The following is a 17648-nucleotide window of genomic DNA, read 5'->3' as shown; positions in this document are numbered from 1 at the left end:
GCCCGACTTTGTATTTTATCTAGAGAAAGGGTCTCAATGAGTTGCTTAGCACCTTGCTCTTGCTGAGGCTGGCTTTGAATTTTCCATCCTCCTACCTCAGCCTCCAGAGTCGCTAGGATTACAGGTAGTTGGGCAAGCCTGAATAAAATTCACCCTTTTTTTTTTTTTTTTTGCCTGCTCTGTGAAAGTGGATCTGAAGCTTAGTCAGCAGAGGGCACTAGAGAGGCACTGCAGAAGGAAAGGATCCTTTCTTAGTACTGATGTGAAGGCCCGCATTTGAACCATAATTGTTTATTATGTTAAGATATTGATAACGGGGCCAAGCAGCGGAGGCACATGCCTGTAACACCAGCAGCTCAGAGACTGAGGCAGGAGGATCAAAAGTTCAAAGCCAGCCTCAGCAATTTAGCAAGGCCCTAAGCAATTTAGTGAGCTCCTATCTCAAAAAATAAAAAGGGCTAGGGATATGGCACTCCCTGGTACCAGAAAAAAAAAAAAAAAACTAGATAGATTAATAAAGCATGTACTGAGTGCTGCTCTAACTCAACCATAGTAATAATTTACAATATTCTCCATCAATTCTTCCTCAACACACAAGACCAAAAAACAGAACATTAAGATTCATTCTGAATAAAATTATTTTTCTATGTAAAAGTTCTATATTGTCATGTGTTATATATTACACATGTAAATATTTATGCAGAATTCTAACTTGTAATTAGCACTCAGAGCATTTTTGTTTTGTTTTAGTTATTGGTGCTGGGGATTGAACCCAGGGCCTTGAGCATGCTAAGCATGTACTTTGCCACTGAGCTACATCCTCAGCAATTATTTATCAGAGGTAAATGCTAGAAAATTTGATTCAAACAAAGTTAGGAAATTCAAAATGTTTTATTTCATACTTCATAAAAAAAGTTTATGTACAAGTGTCAAAGTAAATAGAAAGGCAGTTTCAATCACAAATCATTCAAACACTACTGTGGAAGCATATTTAATGCACACTCTTCAATATTAAGCATAAATAATTTTACCTATTCAGCCAAAGTATCTGGTTTTATATTATTAGATTTGCACATGTAAGACACTGGTCAAATTTTAAGATTGATAATGCCAATTTCAAGTTGCTTATATTGTGAGTACAAGTTAATTATTACAAATATATGATGTTAACCAACAAAATAGTAACCCTCAAAGGTCTCCCTTTTTTTTCCATCTTCATATGTTCGTAATCTGAGTTCTTTTGATAACTTCCTTTCTTGTAGTTAATCTTCACATTACAGTAGTTATGTACTGAGTTCTCTATGCATCTCACCCATCTCCTTTATCTGAAACAGAGGGGGAAAGTACAGAAATTTTAAAATAATGTTGTTCATTGTAAAATAGTTTTTCAAAAACCTATTTATTTAGGTTTTTAAATGAATGACTCATTTATGTAAATAAAAAAGAGAAAGTTATATTACAAGGAAACACATTATAGGCATTATCCAAGCTGTTATTCGAATCAAAATGGCCAAAGTTGACTTTTTGGAAAAGAATAAACTAGACCTTTAAGAACAGACAAGATTTTTACTAAATGCATGCTATTTTTATACCAAGGAAGAATCAAATCATATTATTTTTTTGCAGGGGGTAGGGGTGGGATGGTGGTATCAGGGATTGAACTCAGGACACTCGACCACTGAGCCACATCCCCAGCCCTTTTTTCTCTTTTATTTAGAGACAGGATCTCACTGAGTTGCTTAGTTCCTTGCTGTTGCTGAGGCTGGCTTTGAAATGGAGATCCTCCTGCCTCAGCCTCCCAAACCACTGGGATTACAGGCATGTGCCACTGTACTCAGCATCATTTTCTATTATTGATCTTTCATTTTATAAGTGAGGAAAATTGAAGTTCTTTTTTGGGAGAGCAGTACTGGGGACTGAACCCAGGGCACTTTATCACTGAAGTACGTTCCTAGCCCCCTCCTTTGTTTTTGAGACAAGGTGTCATTAAATTGCTGAGGCTAGCCTCAAATTTGCAATCATCCTGCCTCAGCCTCCCAAATTGCTGGGATTAAAGGCGAGAGCCACCATGCCTAGCAGGAAACTGAAGTTCAGAATTAAGTGACCTGTCCCAGATCTCACTATTAATTAGGGGTAGAACTGAAACAACAATGACAGCAGGTCTGTACTATTATCTCCTTTTTTCAGTTAAGAAAGCATGGAGGTTTAAAGAAGTTGTACTGTCTAGTTAGTAAGTGGCCAAACCCAGGTCTATATTGCTCTTAATTATATATTATATCATTTTGCCTGTCAATATTCAGTTCAGGGACAGTCTCCTGGGCCTATGATCCCAATTAGATAAGCCAGGTGATCTATTATGGAACAGGAAGAAAATGTTAGAACTTTCTGGTTTTATTAGATTTTTTTCAATATTCTTTTACATTTGTTTTTGTTATTTTATAAAATATTAATAAGTGGCACCTATACAACTACAAATAAATATGCAAATATACAAAAATTGGTGAATATGCAGAAAATGTTATTAATAAGAGTTCAAGGACAAATATGTCCACATCCAATTCCAAGTGACTGCCACACACTAACAATCTGAAACCGACTTCACCCCAGTGTGCAGAACTAGTTAGTATGTAATAGATTTACTATGACAAATTAAATTCATCTTAAATTATTATTACTTATTGATACAGACACAATAAATCAGATCATTAACCACAAGGAGCTTTTCTAATATGACTCCACTAGAATATGGCTCTAAAAGATTCCTTTAAATGTTGACACTAGTGAAGCAGAATTCAATATGAGGTGGTCTGCCATGAAACTCATACATTAAGAGGTAAGAGTTCATTCTCAGACCCTAAGGAGTGTCCCTAAGACCCTAAGGACCTTCAGTATAAATGAGATCCATCAGTATCTAGGAAAGAACAATTACTACTAAAGAATGAGAGACTAAACAGGGTTTTTTAAAATTACATAGCAGTCCATTTACCTCAGCCTTCTCATACTTTGTTGTTTTCTTCCTTCTGGAAATAACCTGAAAGGGAGATAAATGATTACTACTTTAGTATTGCTACTCAAACATTAAAGTCTAGATTGATGTATGTGCTTTTAATGTACCATAATTCCATCTGAACAATTTCAAACTCTATTAATATGTTTCTTAAGTCAAAAATTGACTATTAACCTAAAAAAAGTGCACCACAACCATTGAAACAAACCAAAAAATATATCAAGAAAACAGTGAATCATCTTTTAGTGCAATTTAAGAGTTTGATGTACATTCTTCTTTTTCCGTATTAAAACAAACACAGAAACACATGTATGTAAGTTTGGGGGTCTAAAAATGGGATCATGTTATATCAATTCCATCTTGGAACAGATTTTTTTGATCTTCCAGATCAAAAGAGCTAGACTGAACTCACTGACAACAGAGCATAGCATGGAATACTGCTATTTACTCATGCATCCTCCTGCTAATATACACTCAGGTTATTTTCCAGATTCAGCCTTAAAAGCAGCACTGCAAGACAAACTTTGTGCTTCCTTTTTGCAACTTGTAATTTCATTTCTACAGGACGAATAGATTTCTATGAATCTTTTGTGTTGGCTTTGCTATCTGAAAGTACTCTTCTATAAATTGTATATCTATACCAGTTGCCATCCCTTTTTTTTCCTCATCAATTTGTAGGATCTCTTTGCATACTATGCATAATATCAATTTTTTAAGAATCATAAATATTTTTCCCAGTCTATCATTGATTTTTTTTTTTTTTAAATATAGAAACTCATTACATTACCCAGGCGAGTCTGGAACCTCAACCTTCCAAGTACCTGGGATTATAGGTTTGACCATGGGGCCCAGCTTCACACTTTTTACTTTATAATATTTTTTGACATACAAAATGTCACAAACATTTAATTTTAAGTCAATCATGCTGACACATGCTTGGAATTCCAGATACTCAGGAGGCTGAAGCAGGAAGATCAAAAGTTCCAGCTCAGCCAGGTTCAGCGGCACACGCCTATAATCCTAGCAGATCAGGAGGCTGAGACTAGAGGATGGCAAGTTCAAAGCCAGCCTCAGTAACTTATCAAGGTCCAAAGCACCTTAGAAACCCTGTTTCAAAATAAAAAATAAGGATAGGGATGTGGTTAACTCAGTAGTTAACACTCCTGGTACCAAAAAAAGAAATTAAAAAAAAAAGTTTAACTTATAGAGATATAGTCTTTTATGGATTTTAGATTTCTTGCCTTAGATGGTTTTCCTTATCACAAAGTTATAGAAACATTTTCTAAGTTAATTTTCTTGAAACTTATCTTTCTGCCTATTCCGTTCGCGTTACTAGGCTCTAAATACACCTGTCACACACAGTTGGGCAACATGGCCTGTGCCCTGGTGGGGTGAAATAGGAATTCAACGTTTGTTTTATTGAGGTGGAGGAGGATTACTCTACTGAGTTAAAAATATAGGGCTACAGTTGTGGCTCAGTGGGAGAGCACTTGCCTAGCATGTGAGAGGCACTGGGTTCAATCCTCAGCACCACATAAAAATAAATAAATTAAACAAAATATTGTATCTATAACTGAAAATTTTTTTTTCAAAAATTTAAATATATAGGTTCCTACATACCCTCAAATCTATTTCTGAATTCTGTTGTGTTGATGAAATTTACTGATGTTGAGCAAGCCTCCCAAGTTGCTTGGATTACAGAAGAGAACCACCCTGCTTGACATTCATTCACTACAGAATTATAAAATTAGTGGGGGTGGATAAAAATTTTGCTTTATTTAATATGTTTTAGAACATGAATGTGGAATTTGAACAGGGAATCAAACCCAGGAGCATTTAAACACTGAGCCACATCCCTATCCCCTTTTTTATTTTGAGACAGGGTCTTGCTAAGTTGCTTTAAACCTCACTAAATTGCTGAGGCTGGCTTTGAACTCTCAATCCTCTTGCCTTAGTCTTCCAAGACGCTAGGATTATGGGTGTGTGCACTATGCCCAGTAAGCAAATTTTTTTGTTTTATTTTTTAAAATATTTTTTTTAGTTGTAGGTGGACACAATATCTTTATTTACTTATTTTTATGTGGTGCTGAGGATTGAACCCAGTGCCTCGCAAGGCAAGTGCTCCATCACTGAGCCACAACCCCAGCCCTGCAGTTTTTTTAATTAACTTTTTTTCCCTTTTATTGCCATGCTAGAGATCAAACCTTGTGTTCCATGGATGCAAGGCAAGCACTCTCCCAATAAACTACACCCACAGCTCTTAACTTTTAAGAATATATCTGAAAGCCCATGACATGGTGCACATCTGTAATCCCAGCAATTTGGGAGGTTGAGGCAGGAGGATCAGAAGTTCAAGGCCAGACTCAGCAAGACCCTAAGCAACTTAGTGGTAAAATACCCCTGGGTTCAATCTCTAGTACTTAAGGAAAAAAAGGAATATATTCTTAAACATATACATATGGTCCTGAGTTTAATCCCCAATATTGGGGGCAAAAAAATGTAAGTAAAAGAATATATCCTTGCTGGGCACAGCGATGCATGCCTGTAATAATACCAGCAGCTCAGGAGGCTGAGGCAGGAGGACTACAAGTTCAAAGCTAGCTTTAGCAACTTAGTGCGACCCTAAGCAACTCAGTTAGACCCGGTCTTTAAATAAAATGCAAAAATAAAGGGCTGGGGATGTGGTTAAGTGCCCCTGGGTTCAATCCCCAGTACAAAAAAAAAAAGCTATATCCTTAAATGAAATTTTTTACTTATTCTGTACTTACCAGGACAACAATACCAGCAATAACTGCTATTGTCACAACCACAATGACAGCTATAATACCAGCTTTTAGGCCCTGCATTGAAAATTCAGGGGCCTTTTCATCAACATAGTAAATTAAAGTTTGACCAGGATCCAGTTCTAGTTGCTCCCCATCTACTCTCAGGTCTATTTTTGATGTACGGAACAAGGATTCCCCTTTCACCTATAATAAAAAGGAGAAAAACGAAAACATCTAAGCAAACCAATTTCAGTCACTTATAATTAAATTACATGCCAATTGTGTACCAAAGAACTGCTGCCAAGAATCTTTATGGTTTCAGTAATAATGATCTGACCCACTGAAATCTTTGAAAAATTACAGGAAAATTTCAAACACATATAAATCAGATTCATATAATGAAGCTAACACCCAAATTAAAAAATATCAACATATAACCAATCTTATTTCATGTATCTGTCCTTCTATCCCTGTACCCCACTCAAGTCCGGATTTAAAAAAAAAAAAAAAATCTCAGATTCAACAGAAATATCTCATTATCATAAAAGTTTAAACAAAACTTTTTGTAAACAAAACATTTCAATCACACCAGTTAACATAGCTTTTTTAGAAATGTAAACTCTGGCCCATGTAAATTATTAGTTGAATAGGGGAGAATATACACCCAAAGTAACTACTAGGGAGGTAATAATAAGTATGAGAGAGAAGAGGGCTAGCAGGTATGCTCAGTGGTCGACTGTTTTCCTGGCATGCTCAAGGACTTGGGTTTGAACTCCGCACTACAATTAAAAAAAAAAAAAAGAGGAAGAGGAGGAAGAAGATGAAATAATCTAGGCAGAAAAATTTGATAGACACACAAATATACATACAAGTAAGAAAGGTGTATATGAATGACCAAGAAAACAAACTTGATTCTAAGAATCAGAGAGAAAGTTGAACTACATGTGGAGAAAAAGGTAATAAAAGATCTTGACTCCACTGAAGCATGACACACATTATATTTCTTTTTTTTTAGTAAGCAGTATCTTTCTTTTTTAAGAATATTGTTTTTTAGTTGTAGACAGAAACAATATCTTTATTTTTATATTTTTTATATGGTGCTGAGGATCGAACCCAGTACCCCACATGTGCGAGGCAAAGGCTCTACCACTGAGCCACAACCCCAGCCCCACACATTATATTTCTGAACACATGAATAAAGTTTATACTTACATCTTTTTCAAAATAATAAGCCACATCAGCTATGTCCACATCATTTTGAGTTTTCTGAGAAGAATTTTGCACCAGATCAATAGTGATAACATTATTCTCATACTGAGGGAAACAGTAGAAAATACAGATTATTAGTATAATCAAAAGCATATGAAAATATCAACATTCAATAGAATATTTAGTGTTTGTTTTTCTGTAATCTACATGCAGAAGTATTCTTTTCCATTACTAAGTAAATTTATCACTAATAATTGAAGAAGTTATCCAAGGGAATAAGACAGCAAAACTTGGGTTTTCAAAGGCTACAGAAGGTAAATATCAACAGGAATTTCACATTAAGTATCCAGGACTTATGTTGCTACTCAAATGCATTTACCACTACTACACCATCTGCCCTTATGCCCAATAAATACTGTCCCACCAACTTTCTGATAAAACTCATATATTTAAAAAAAAAATCATACCAGAATATTTGTGATAAATTTTGGATCCAGTAGATACCGAGTAGTCATCATTTCTTGAATTGCACTGTAAATAATTAAAAATTTGTGTTTTTAAAAAAAATTTGTGCAATAAGAAGCAGCTCTGCTTTCTAACTAAGCAGATAGCTTGAGGTCTACAGTCATCATTTCAAAGTTTTTATTATTTTTACTCTTGGTATTATTATTTGGGCTATTACTGGACTGAACCCAGGGATGCTCTACCATTGAGTTACATATATTTCTAATCCTTTTTATTTCTTGAGACATGGTCTTGCTAAGTTGCCTAGGCAGGCCTCATACTTATGATCTTCCTTTTTCAGCTGCCTGAATTGCTGAGATTACAGCCCTAAGGCACTGTGCCCCGCAGTGCTAAGAATTTCATGATACTTTGCAAGCAATAATAATAATTGGTTCAGGCTAGCATCATTCATTGTTACCAAAACTATTGAGAGCCAGTCTGAACAGAAAGAGAAAACATTCACACAGTATCCAAGAATCTGCCCAGTTTATTAATTACAAAGGGGAAAATGTTAACTCTACCAGTGGAGAAACCTGGTAGACATCACTTTAAGCAATTAACATTACCAGTGAAGGGACAAGGTAACATTATGGACCTTCTGACGTGAGTACTGGAAAGGACACAAGATCACTTGTATAGTTTTCATATCAAAAATGCAAACCCTGACTGGTGTGGTGGCACCTGTAATCCCAGTTACCAGGTAGGTTAAGGCAGGAGGATTCCAAGTTCAAGGCCAGCCCCAGTAACTTACTAAGACCTTGTCTCAAAATTTTTTTAAAAATAAAAAAAAAAAACTGGGAATATGGCTCAGTGGTAAAGCACCCTGGGATTCAATCCCCAGTAATGAGGTGGAGGAGTTTGCTACAAAGAACATCAATGGGAAAACTGGCATGATATGGGATTATGGTTAATTTCCTAACTTTGATCATCATACAGTGGTTATACATGACAACGCCTTTTTTTTTCCTAAGAAACGATACACTCAAGTAGGGGAAAGGAACATGACACCTACAACTTGCTCTCAAGTAGTTCTAGGAAAAATACCTGTACATGCACAGATAGATATAAAGTGCATTCACTTAACAGACAATGGGGCATATTGTTAACTGGTGAGGAAATACTGGCACAATTATTGCAAATCTATTTCGAAAAATTTTTTTAGAAAGTAAGAAAAGGCATTTAAATTTAGTTTTTCTAATGGTGCAGAATGAAAATATCTGAGAAGCAATTTTGAAAGGAAATAGGATCCGTGTAATTGCACTTACGTCTGCAAACTTTGAACATTGTAAGGTTTTTCCCTTGCTTTGTGTTTCAGTTCAATCATGATCCAGCTGTAAAGTGAAAAGACAGTGACAACGGTCTATAACTCAATCTTTTATACTATTTTCCTAATAAACAAAAAAATGCTAAAATTCTCAAGTGGAATTACAATAGAGCTAACAGAACAAGGATTGTTGCAGTAATTAAATATGCCCATAATTTTTTCCCTCATTCTCACACATCCATCATACAGAACCGATCCAGAGGGAACACCCTTTCTCATATTGACCCTCCGGCCTCTGGCTACAACATATAAAGTCACATGAAAGTGAAGGCTAAGCTAGCTGTATTGGGCCCTTCTCAAGTAAAAAAAGACAAAAGGGAACTGAAAGAACCAGAGAAAATTGACCATGAGTCTCCACAAGAAAGAACTGCAGAGTCAGGATTTGGGGCTTGACACCTTTCCAGTTTCCAGCTCCTTCTAACAAAGTCTTGTTAGCTTAAGCCAGCTTGAGTGTGTTTCTGTTCCTTTCCATTAAATAATCCTGGAGACAACCATCTCTCCCCACCAATCTTTGTTTTGGTGCTGGGGATTGGACCCAGGGTCTTTCTACCACTGAGCCTCAGCCCTCCTATCTTACTTTCACAACACAATAAATGAACAAATATGGAAATAGCTTAAGTTACATACATTAACACTATTCCAACATTAAAATACTGAACAGTGTTAAGTGAAAATAAGAAAGGAAAATCATGCCTAGTATGCTACCATTTACATAAAAAAATAAAAGGGCTGGGGATGTGGCTTAGTGGTTAAGCACCCCTAAGTTCAATCCCTGGTACACACACACACAAAAAAAAATATTTATATATATTTGTCTGTCTACATATTAAATTCATATATTCTCTTTGGAAGCTGATGGAATAAGCTGATGACACAGTTCTAGGCAGGTACACTGGGAAAATGGGGCCTGGGATGGGATGGAAAGAGTTACACCCTTTCCTATATTTTGAATTCTAAACCATGAAATCATATTTACATACAAAAACAAACTTAACTAATAAATCTGAAAAGCAAAAAAACAGTAATACGGGCAGCTCCACTTACAAGGTCCTCACTCGTTCGGAGCAGGTAATTTCAGTATCCTTGTCAGTTCTTCGGACCCCAGCAGTGTTCACACACCAGCACGTGGCAGTGCCATTGCACTGCTTGGCTTTAAAGAGCCCTTTCTCGTCACAGTCAGGGTCATACAGCCCGTCATTGTTCTGGATCGCCCCTTCCGGTTTCCCTCTTCTCCCAGACTTTGAGGAATTCATTTCTGCCTTCATCACCAAACATTTGGATGCCACTGAAAAGAAAGTTTAAAGTCAAACTGAAAAATAACTGTAGTTTTACATGCCCAGGGAAAAACGCTTTTTAATCTAACACTAAACTCCCAGGCCAAAGATTATTTCATATTTCCATTTTCCCACACTTAATTACTTGCTGAAGATAAGACGCTTCAGATGTAGGATAATTATGACAAAACAAAACAATTCAGATTTGAGCCAATAAAACCCTTTCCAATTTGAAGCATATCAATTAAAAAAAAAAAAACTCTTTATCAAGATAAGCTTAAAGAGCACTCCTGTGATCCCAGCAGCTCGGGAGGCTGAGACAGGAGGATTGAGAGTTCAAAGTCAGCCTCAGCAATGGCAAGGCACTAAGAACACAGTGAGACCCAGTCTCTAAATAAAATACAAAAATAGGGCTGGAGATGTGGCTCAGTGGCCGAGTGCCCCTGAGTTCAATCCCTGGTACCAAAAAAAAAAAAGATAAGCTTAAAGGCAGTAGTAAAAGTATTTTACTCGGGCTGGGGATGTGGCTCAAGCGGTAGCGCGCTCGCCTGGCATGCATGCGGCCCGGGTCCGATCCTCAGCACCACATACAAACAAAGATGTTGTGTCCACCGAGAACTAAAAAAATAAATAAATATTAAAAAAAAAAAAGTATTTTACTCACGTTTGGAACAAATGACAGTATTTTTTGTACCCATGGATGTACACTGGCATTCATCATTTTCATTCTTATAGCAGTCTGTAGTGAGCTTATAGTTTTCACAGATACATTCTAGAAAATAAAAATAAATATTACATACATACATACAGACACACACACACATACAAATATAATTTTTTAAATTCAATTTTATTTTTTCAGTTGTGGCTGGACATGATACCTTTTACTTATTTATTTTTATGTGGTGCTGAGGATCGAATCTTGGACATGCTAGGAGAGCATTCTACCACTGAGCCACAACCCCAGTCCCACAAATGTAATTTAAAATGTGGATCCAGCCTGGCTCAGGAGGCTGAGGCAGGAGGATCATGAGTTCAAAGCCGGCCTCAGCATCCAATCCAACTATCAACTCTGATGTCCTTACTAAATGATGTTCTGACAGTAATGCCCAAGTGACAGGGACACAAAATCTTAACAAGTGGTCCTAAATGTTTTTTCAGCTATAATTTAAGTGCTTCCTAACTGCCTGGCAACTGCTACACAACTTGTATACATTACACACACACAGATAGCCTAATCTGTACTCGATCTCATTTCAATTTTTTCTTTTCTTTTTTGAAGTACTAAGGATAGAACCCAGGGCCTTTCACACACGAAGCAAGCCCTCTAACGCTGAGTACATCCTGGGATCCCCATTTCAATTTTTTTAAACAATTGTTTTTTGTTTTTATTTTTGTTTTTGCAGTGCTTGGGATTGAATCCAGAATTCCAAGCATACACTCTATCACTGAGCTACACAATGCTGGTAAACACAGCTCGCCAAAGGTCATTATCAGCTCTGCCTTTGCTATACTTCTACTTTCAGCTCTGTCCCTTCTTCTATCCTGTTAATCCCTGCCTTTCAGTTACTGCCCTTTTTTTTTTTTTTTTTTTTAACTCAGGGTCAATTTAACACTGAACTACGTCCCTACCCCCTTTTATTTTGAGACAGGTTCTCCCTAAATTATTTAAGGGTCTCATTAAATTGCTGAGGTTGGCCTTGAACTTGTGATTTTCCAGCCTCAGCCTCCAGAGTCACTGGGATTATATGTGATTATACGTGTGCAACACCACACCTGGCTTCTACCCCATTTTCTTAAGGGATGCTTGCTTGGTAGAAACATAGAGCATTTCCTTTTACTTTCTCTCCCTCTCTCTCTCTCTCTCTGAGACAGGGTCTCACTAAATTGCCAAGATTGACTTTGTGATGCTCCTGCTTCAGCCTCCTGAGTCCTTGGAATTATAGACATGTACCACCAAGCCCAGCTAGAACATTTTCTATCTTGGAAAAATTACACTTTAGATTGCATGTGGGTGCATCTTTGTTACCTAACTACATCAAACCCTAGTATCCCATTCTCAAAGTGATACTAAACACTCATTGAGGTACAGATGTCAGTTTAATTGTTTTATCCTTGACTACCTGGAAAGTTCATTTTAACTTCAAGTTGGCCCCTCCACTATTTCCTCTTGGCACAGTATTGGGGTTTGAACCCACGGATGCTCTAGAACTAAGCTGTATCTCCCCTTTTTATTTTGAGACAGGATCTACTAAATTGCCCAGGCCAGTCTCCAGTCTTCGATCTCAGTGCTGTGATATTACATCTAGCCCATCCAATCCCTTTATCTGTCTAGTTAAGATAGTGCAAACATTTAAAACACATGACAAATAAAAGAATTTTTATATCAGCACTTCATATCCCATGTTTCCAATTGGTTTTAATTTTCCCATTTAAGTTGCAATTAAGATTAAGTATTTAGCTCAAGATTCAAGGTAGAAAAACATGACTTAAGAGCTTTGTCCAATTTTCCCTACTTCTAGATACTATCTTACAAATAAATCAAACAACCACAGCCAATCTATTTCAGAGCAAGAAGAACTGGAATCAAACTAAACGATATTCCAACATTTGGATACTGACCATCCTATTGTTCACCCACCATTTAAATCTTGCTTTTAAAGACTAAAGGAAATGGAAAACTCTGGATGCTATGAGTGGGGTGGGGAGATATAAAAACCTACATGTCTAGATTTAGGGCAGTGTTTAGAGCAACGTCTAAAGGAGGGGCCTTTAGACATATAGACATATACCCAATTATTAATTATGGGATTCTCGAAGTGGTGGGATTATGGGATTTTTACCCCGTGCAATTACCTTTATTTCTGGGTTCCCTACAACAAACTTGATTTATGCTCATATTATTCTTAGAAAAGGGAAAACACGTCTGGTAGTCAAGTCCCAGATGGCTCGTCTCCCGCGCGCAGGTGCATAGCGGCTCTCACAGTTACCTGTCCCCGCCCGAGGCCCACATCCGGGGCCCGCTGCAGGTGCCTCCGGAGGAGCTGCTATCGGGAGAATAGCAGCGGCCACAAAGGCTCCGCTACCGGACCCGACTGGTTTCAAATCCAAAGTCGGCTGGGGCTGGGGAGGTGGGCGCGCCCCAGCTTGAGGTTCGGGTTCTGTGGCCTTAGGAGCAACCCAACCTGCTCACTCGGATCCCCGCCTGCCCCTTCGCCCCAACCCGGCTCCTTTCTCTAGAGACAAGTGCAAAGGGCGGCTGCTCCCTCGGTCCGCAACGGGTGGGCGGGCGCCTTCTCACCGCCTCCACGGTGCGGAGGACCTGGACCCGCGCGCTGCCCGCGCCGTCCGGTCTTCAGGCGGCAAAGCGTGGGCTCTCGGTCCCTTCCTCGTTATTCTCGACTCCGGCGCCGAAAGCCGCCAGGTCCCGGCGGGCCCGGCCCGGCCCGGCCCAACTGCGCAACTCCGCTCCAGGTCCGCATCTCACCTTTCTGAGCCGCGGCCACCGCTGCCGTCGCCGCTGCTAGCAGGAGTCCGAACGCTAGGACCTGGGGGCGCGCCATGCTGCGCGCGCGTCGAGAAGAGGGGTGCGGCGTCGTCCCGCGACTCGGTGGAGGGACTAGGGCTCAGAAAGCCGGGCGCGCGAGGCCTGGGGCGCGCGGATCCGCGTCGGTGGACCGGACTTAAGTGGGAACTCGCCTAAGGAGTGAGCGCTCTGGACGCGCGGCGGGGTGGAGCGCAGACCTGCGGCACCTGGCGGCCCCGCCCCTCGGCCCCTTCCTGGGGCCTCTCGACTCAGCCCGCCGGGGCCGGGAGTGAGTCACCTCCTGGGGGCGGGGCAAGGGACAGGTTCCCATCCCCCATCCCCACCGCAGCCGTCGGGGGCGCCGCCCCCACTCCAGGTGGGCGCTAGCGTGTGGCTGCCAGGTGCTTGCTCCCTAGGAAAGAAGATAGGACTCTTGGTGGCTCCAGAGTAGGTTTGAAAATACTGAGGCTTCCTTTCCTCCGAAGGAACGCTACTAAAGTGTACGCGGGAAGGGGGGGTGGGTGGGGGACGCGGGGGCGGGGAGAGTGACAGAGAAACTAAGAACCGGGAACCACCCTGGGCACAATAAAAAAGATGACCTTTGAGCTTTACCGGACAGTTTATTATACTTTTTTCGAAACAAGACAGAGTTTCCCTGGCTCCCTGACGATGACAAATTCGTGTGTTCTTTAAAATTATCAATAATCCTTTTTCGTATAAACATTTTGGGATCTTGATGAAAAGGTTTTCCCTTGGAGGCAAATGCTGGGAAATTTGCTTCAGGTTCTTGTTTGTTTGTTTATTACCGGGGATTGAATTCGGGGGCATTCGACCACTGAGCCACATCCCCAGCCCTATTTTGTATTTTCTTTAGAGACAGGGTCTCACTGAGCTGCTTAGTTCCTTGTCATCGCTGAGGCTGGCTTTGAACTCTTCATTCTCAGCCTCCCTAGCCGCTGGGATTACAGGTGTGTGCCATCGCGCCTGGCTAGTTTTGATTAATATTAGAGAAAACTAAATGTAGGCAAGTGTACACAAAAGATATTTCAATGCAAATGAATTCAAACTGTATTATTAGTCTTAAAATAATTGTAATATTTTAAGTTTTTAATAACTATTAAAGCATAGTTGTTTTAATGCTTTTTTTTAAAAGCTGTACTATCGTTATAACCTGTTGAAAAGAGACTTTTTATCTGCTTAAATCCTGGGAGTAAGAATTCAAGAGAGGAGAGACAAAAAAGCAATTTAAAGATTCAACTAAAATTGATTAGTTTTTACATAATCTATGTTAAGTCAAAGATTATGCTTTTATTGAACAATAACTTAAGTTTTACTCTCCTGTTTAAGTGTAAGAAAATTGATTAATGTAAATAATCATAGCTATAAGTAACTCTATAATTTGAATTTTACTTGGTACATTAAATAAACTATTTAATTATTTAATGATTGGCATCTCAAGCCACCCCACCCCATCTGGGTCTCACTGCCTAGGTTCCTAAATGGTGGGCTCAAGTTATCCTCTCCTCTCAGCTCCCAAGTAGCTGAGACTACAGGCATTTATTTGCTACCACCCCAGCCATGGTTGACATCTTAAGAAAATCCTGTCAGCCTTTTAAATCTAAATTTGAGCTGCCAGATCTGGTTTTGGAACGTTGTGATCTGTTGAGCAACTTGTTTCCATGAAAAGAATATTACTAATAAATCAGAAACCAGTTAACCAGATTTTTGTTGCCTGCTGAGTTTGGGATGATTTCAGGAAGTTGAACCTCCCTCCCCTAACTACACATGCTTTTCTCAAGAATAATGTAACTGGTTATTGTGGCTCTATTTGCACAGTGTTCCATTGTCAGGGCTAAATCAATTACCTAATCAAGGAGAAACTCACTCTCTTAAAATTTGACAGCTGTTTACTAAATTATTCATTTCAATAAAGTGAACTGAGTAAACATGATTATTAAATGACAAAACCAATCATCAATCTCTGATTCACAACATCCTAGGTATTGTTTATTTATTTTTTTTTAGCTCTTTAATGCCTTCTCAATTTGTCATTCACTGCTGAAAATTACTACCATTTTATGCTTTCATTTTGAACATTTTGTAATTCCAGCACCATATTTTAAAACGTTTATTAATATTTTTGTATGATTTTTGCACCCAATAATACCCTTAAAATTATTCTCAATTTTATGGGTAGTTGTTTTTTTTTTTTATTTTGTTAAGAGTTAGTTTGATAAATAGTGCTTGACTAAGAAAGAAATATGACAAGATTAAAATTTGTAGTTAAGCTTTTTCAGCTTCTGCATCCCATCAACTAAGAACCCAAGCAGAAGGCCAGCCCAGTGCACACCTGTAATCTCACCTGTAATCCACTTGGGAGGCTGAGGAGAGGGACTGAAAGTTTGAGGGCAACATAGTGAGATCCTGTCTCGAACAAATAAGTCAATAAAAAGAACTGGGAATGTTGCTCAGTAGTAAAGTTCCCTGGATTCAATCCCTAGTACCAAAAGAAAAAAGAAAAGATAGCCAACTGGGCGTGGTGGCAATAGACTGGGGATATTAATAATGACTTTCTCTTTACTATTAAAGAATGCTTTTTAGCCTTTTGCAGCGGTGCTCACCTGTGATCCCAGCTGCTTAGGGGAATGAGGGAGGAGGATCACAATTTCAAAGCCCACACTCAGCAACTTTTCAAGACCCTGTCTCAAAATTAAATGTAGTTCAGTGGTTAAGCGCCCCTGGGTTCAATACCCAGTTAAAAAAAAAAAATTAACCATATATAAAGTCTGTTTCTGAATTCTGAATTCTGTTTCATGCACATTATGTGTCTGCCCTTGCTCTAGTACTATGCTATGTTGATTACTGAGTCTTATAATCTAATAATAGAAATCCTTTTGTTTTTCAAATATTTTTTTAGTTGTGGATGCACCTTTATTTTATTTATTTGTAGAATCGAACCCAATGCCTCACACACGGTAGGCAAGCTCTCTTCCACAAAGTTACAACCCCAGCCCAGAAATCTTTTCCTTTTGTGGTGGTTTTTCAAAGCTGTTTTGACTATCCTTGCTCCTTTGTATTTCCATATTAATTTTAGAATCATCTTATCAATTTCTGCAAAAAATCTTGCTTGAATTTTATTTGTTTATTTATTTTTTTGGTTCTGGGAATTGAACCCAGGACCCTTGAGCATGCTAAGCATGTGTATGCTACCACAGAGCTACAGTCCGCAGTCTGTGTTTAAAAAATTTTTTTTTTATTGTGTCTAAATTGACATATTTATTGAGATAAAGTTGTTTGTCATATTCCCCTCTGTGTTTTGAATATCTGTAGAATAAGTACAATGTGCTTTACTTTATTCCTTTTATGAGTAATTTGTACCACCCCTCCTTTTATATTGTCAGTCTGGTTAGAGATTTATAAGTATATATTTTTAAAAAGAATTAATTTGGGGTTTTATTGATTTTTGTTTACTTTTTTATTTTTTATTTCATTGATTTTCTTGCTTTATTATTTATTTTAGTGCTGGGAATTTAACCCATGGCCTCATATATGCTAAGCAAGCACTCTATCACTGACCTACACCCTCAGTCCTCAATCTTATTTTTATTATTTCTATCGTCTATTTACTTTGAACTTAACTTCTTTTTCTAACTTTCTAAGGTAAAAACTTAGATTATTTTAGATCTTTCTTCCCCATATCATAACCATTTAAGCTTATGTCATCACTTTAACTGTTGCCTATAAATTTTGGTATGTTGTTTTGTAATTATCATCCAGTTCCAAATGGTTTCTAGTTTCTTTTATGATTTTTCATTGATCCATAGATCACTTAATATGTTGTTTAATTTCCAAATATTTAGGGATTGTCCATATATATTTTTGCTATTGATTTCTAAATTAATTTCAACAACAAACTGGGTGATTTTAATCCTTCTAAATTTACCAAAACTTGTTTTATGGGGCTTTGGGTATAGCTCAGTAGAGTACATGCTTAGCTTGCTTGAGGGCCTGTGTTCCAGCCCTAACACCAAAAAAAAAA

The 17648-nt window shown here is 38.3% G+C and overlaps 1 protein-coding gene across 1 annotated transcript; it reads right to left on the bottom strand.

Moving 5' to 3' along the window:
* Positions 1-1266: 1266 nt before the first annotated feature.
* Epcam (epithelial cell adhesion molecule) lies at positions 1267-13835 on the bottom strand. Its single transcript, XM_027934466.2, has 9 exons — positions 13571-13835; positions 10748-10855; positions 9854-10094; positions 8751-8816; positions 7449-7512; positions 6985-7086; positions 5776-5976; positions 2987-3031; positions 1267-1325 (listed from the first exon to the last, which is right to left on the bottom strand). Exons 1-9 carry the CDS (start codon positions 13644-13646, stop codon positions 1284-1286), a joined length of 945 nt encoding a protein of 314 aa, XP_027790267.1. The 5' UTR covers positions 13647-13835; the 3' UTR covers positions 1267-1283.
* Positions 13836-17648: the final 3813 nt, after the last annotated feature.

This window comes from Marmota flaviventris, chromosome 14, assembly GCF_047511675.1.
Source record: "Marmota flaviventris isolate mMarFla1 chromosome 14, mMarFla1.hap1, whole genome shotgun sequence".
Classification (NCBI taxonomy): Eukaryota; Metazoa; Chordata; class Mammalia; order Rodentia; family Sciuridae; genus Marmota; species Marmota flaviventris.
This window is presented reverse-complemented; position numbering and strand designations above follow the sequence as displayed.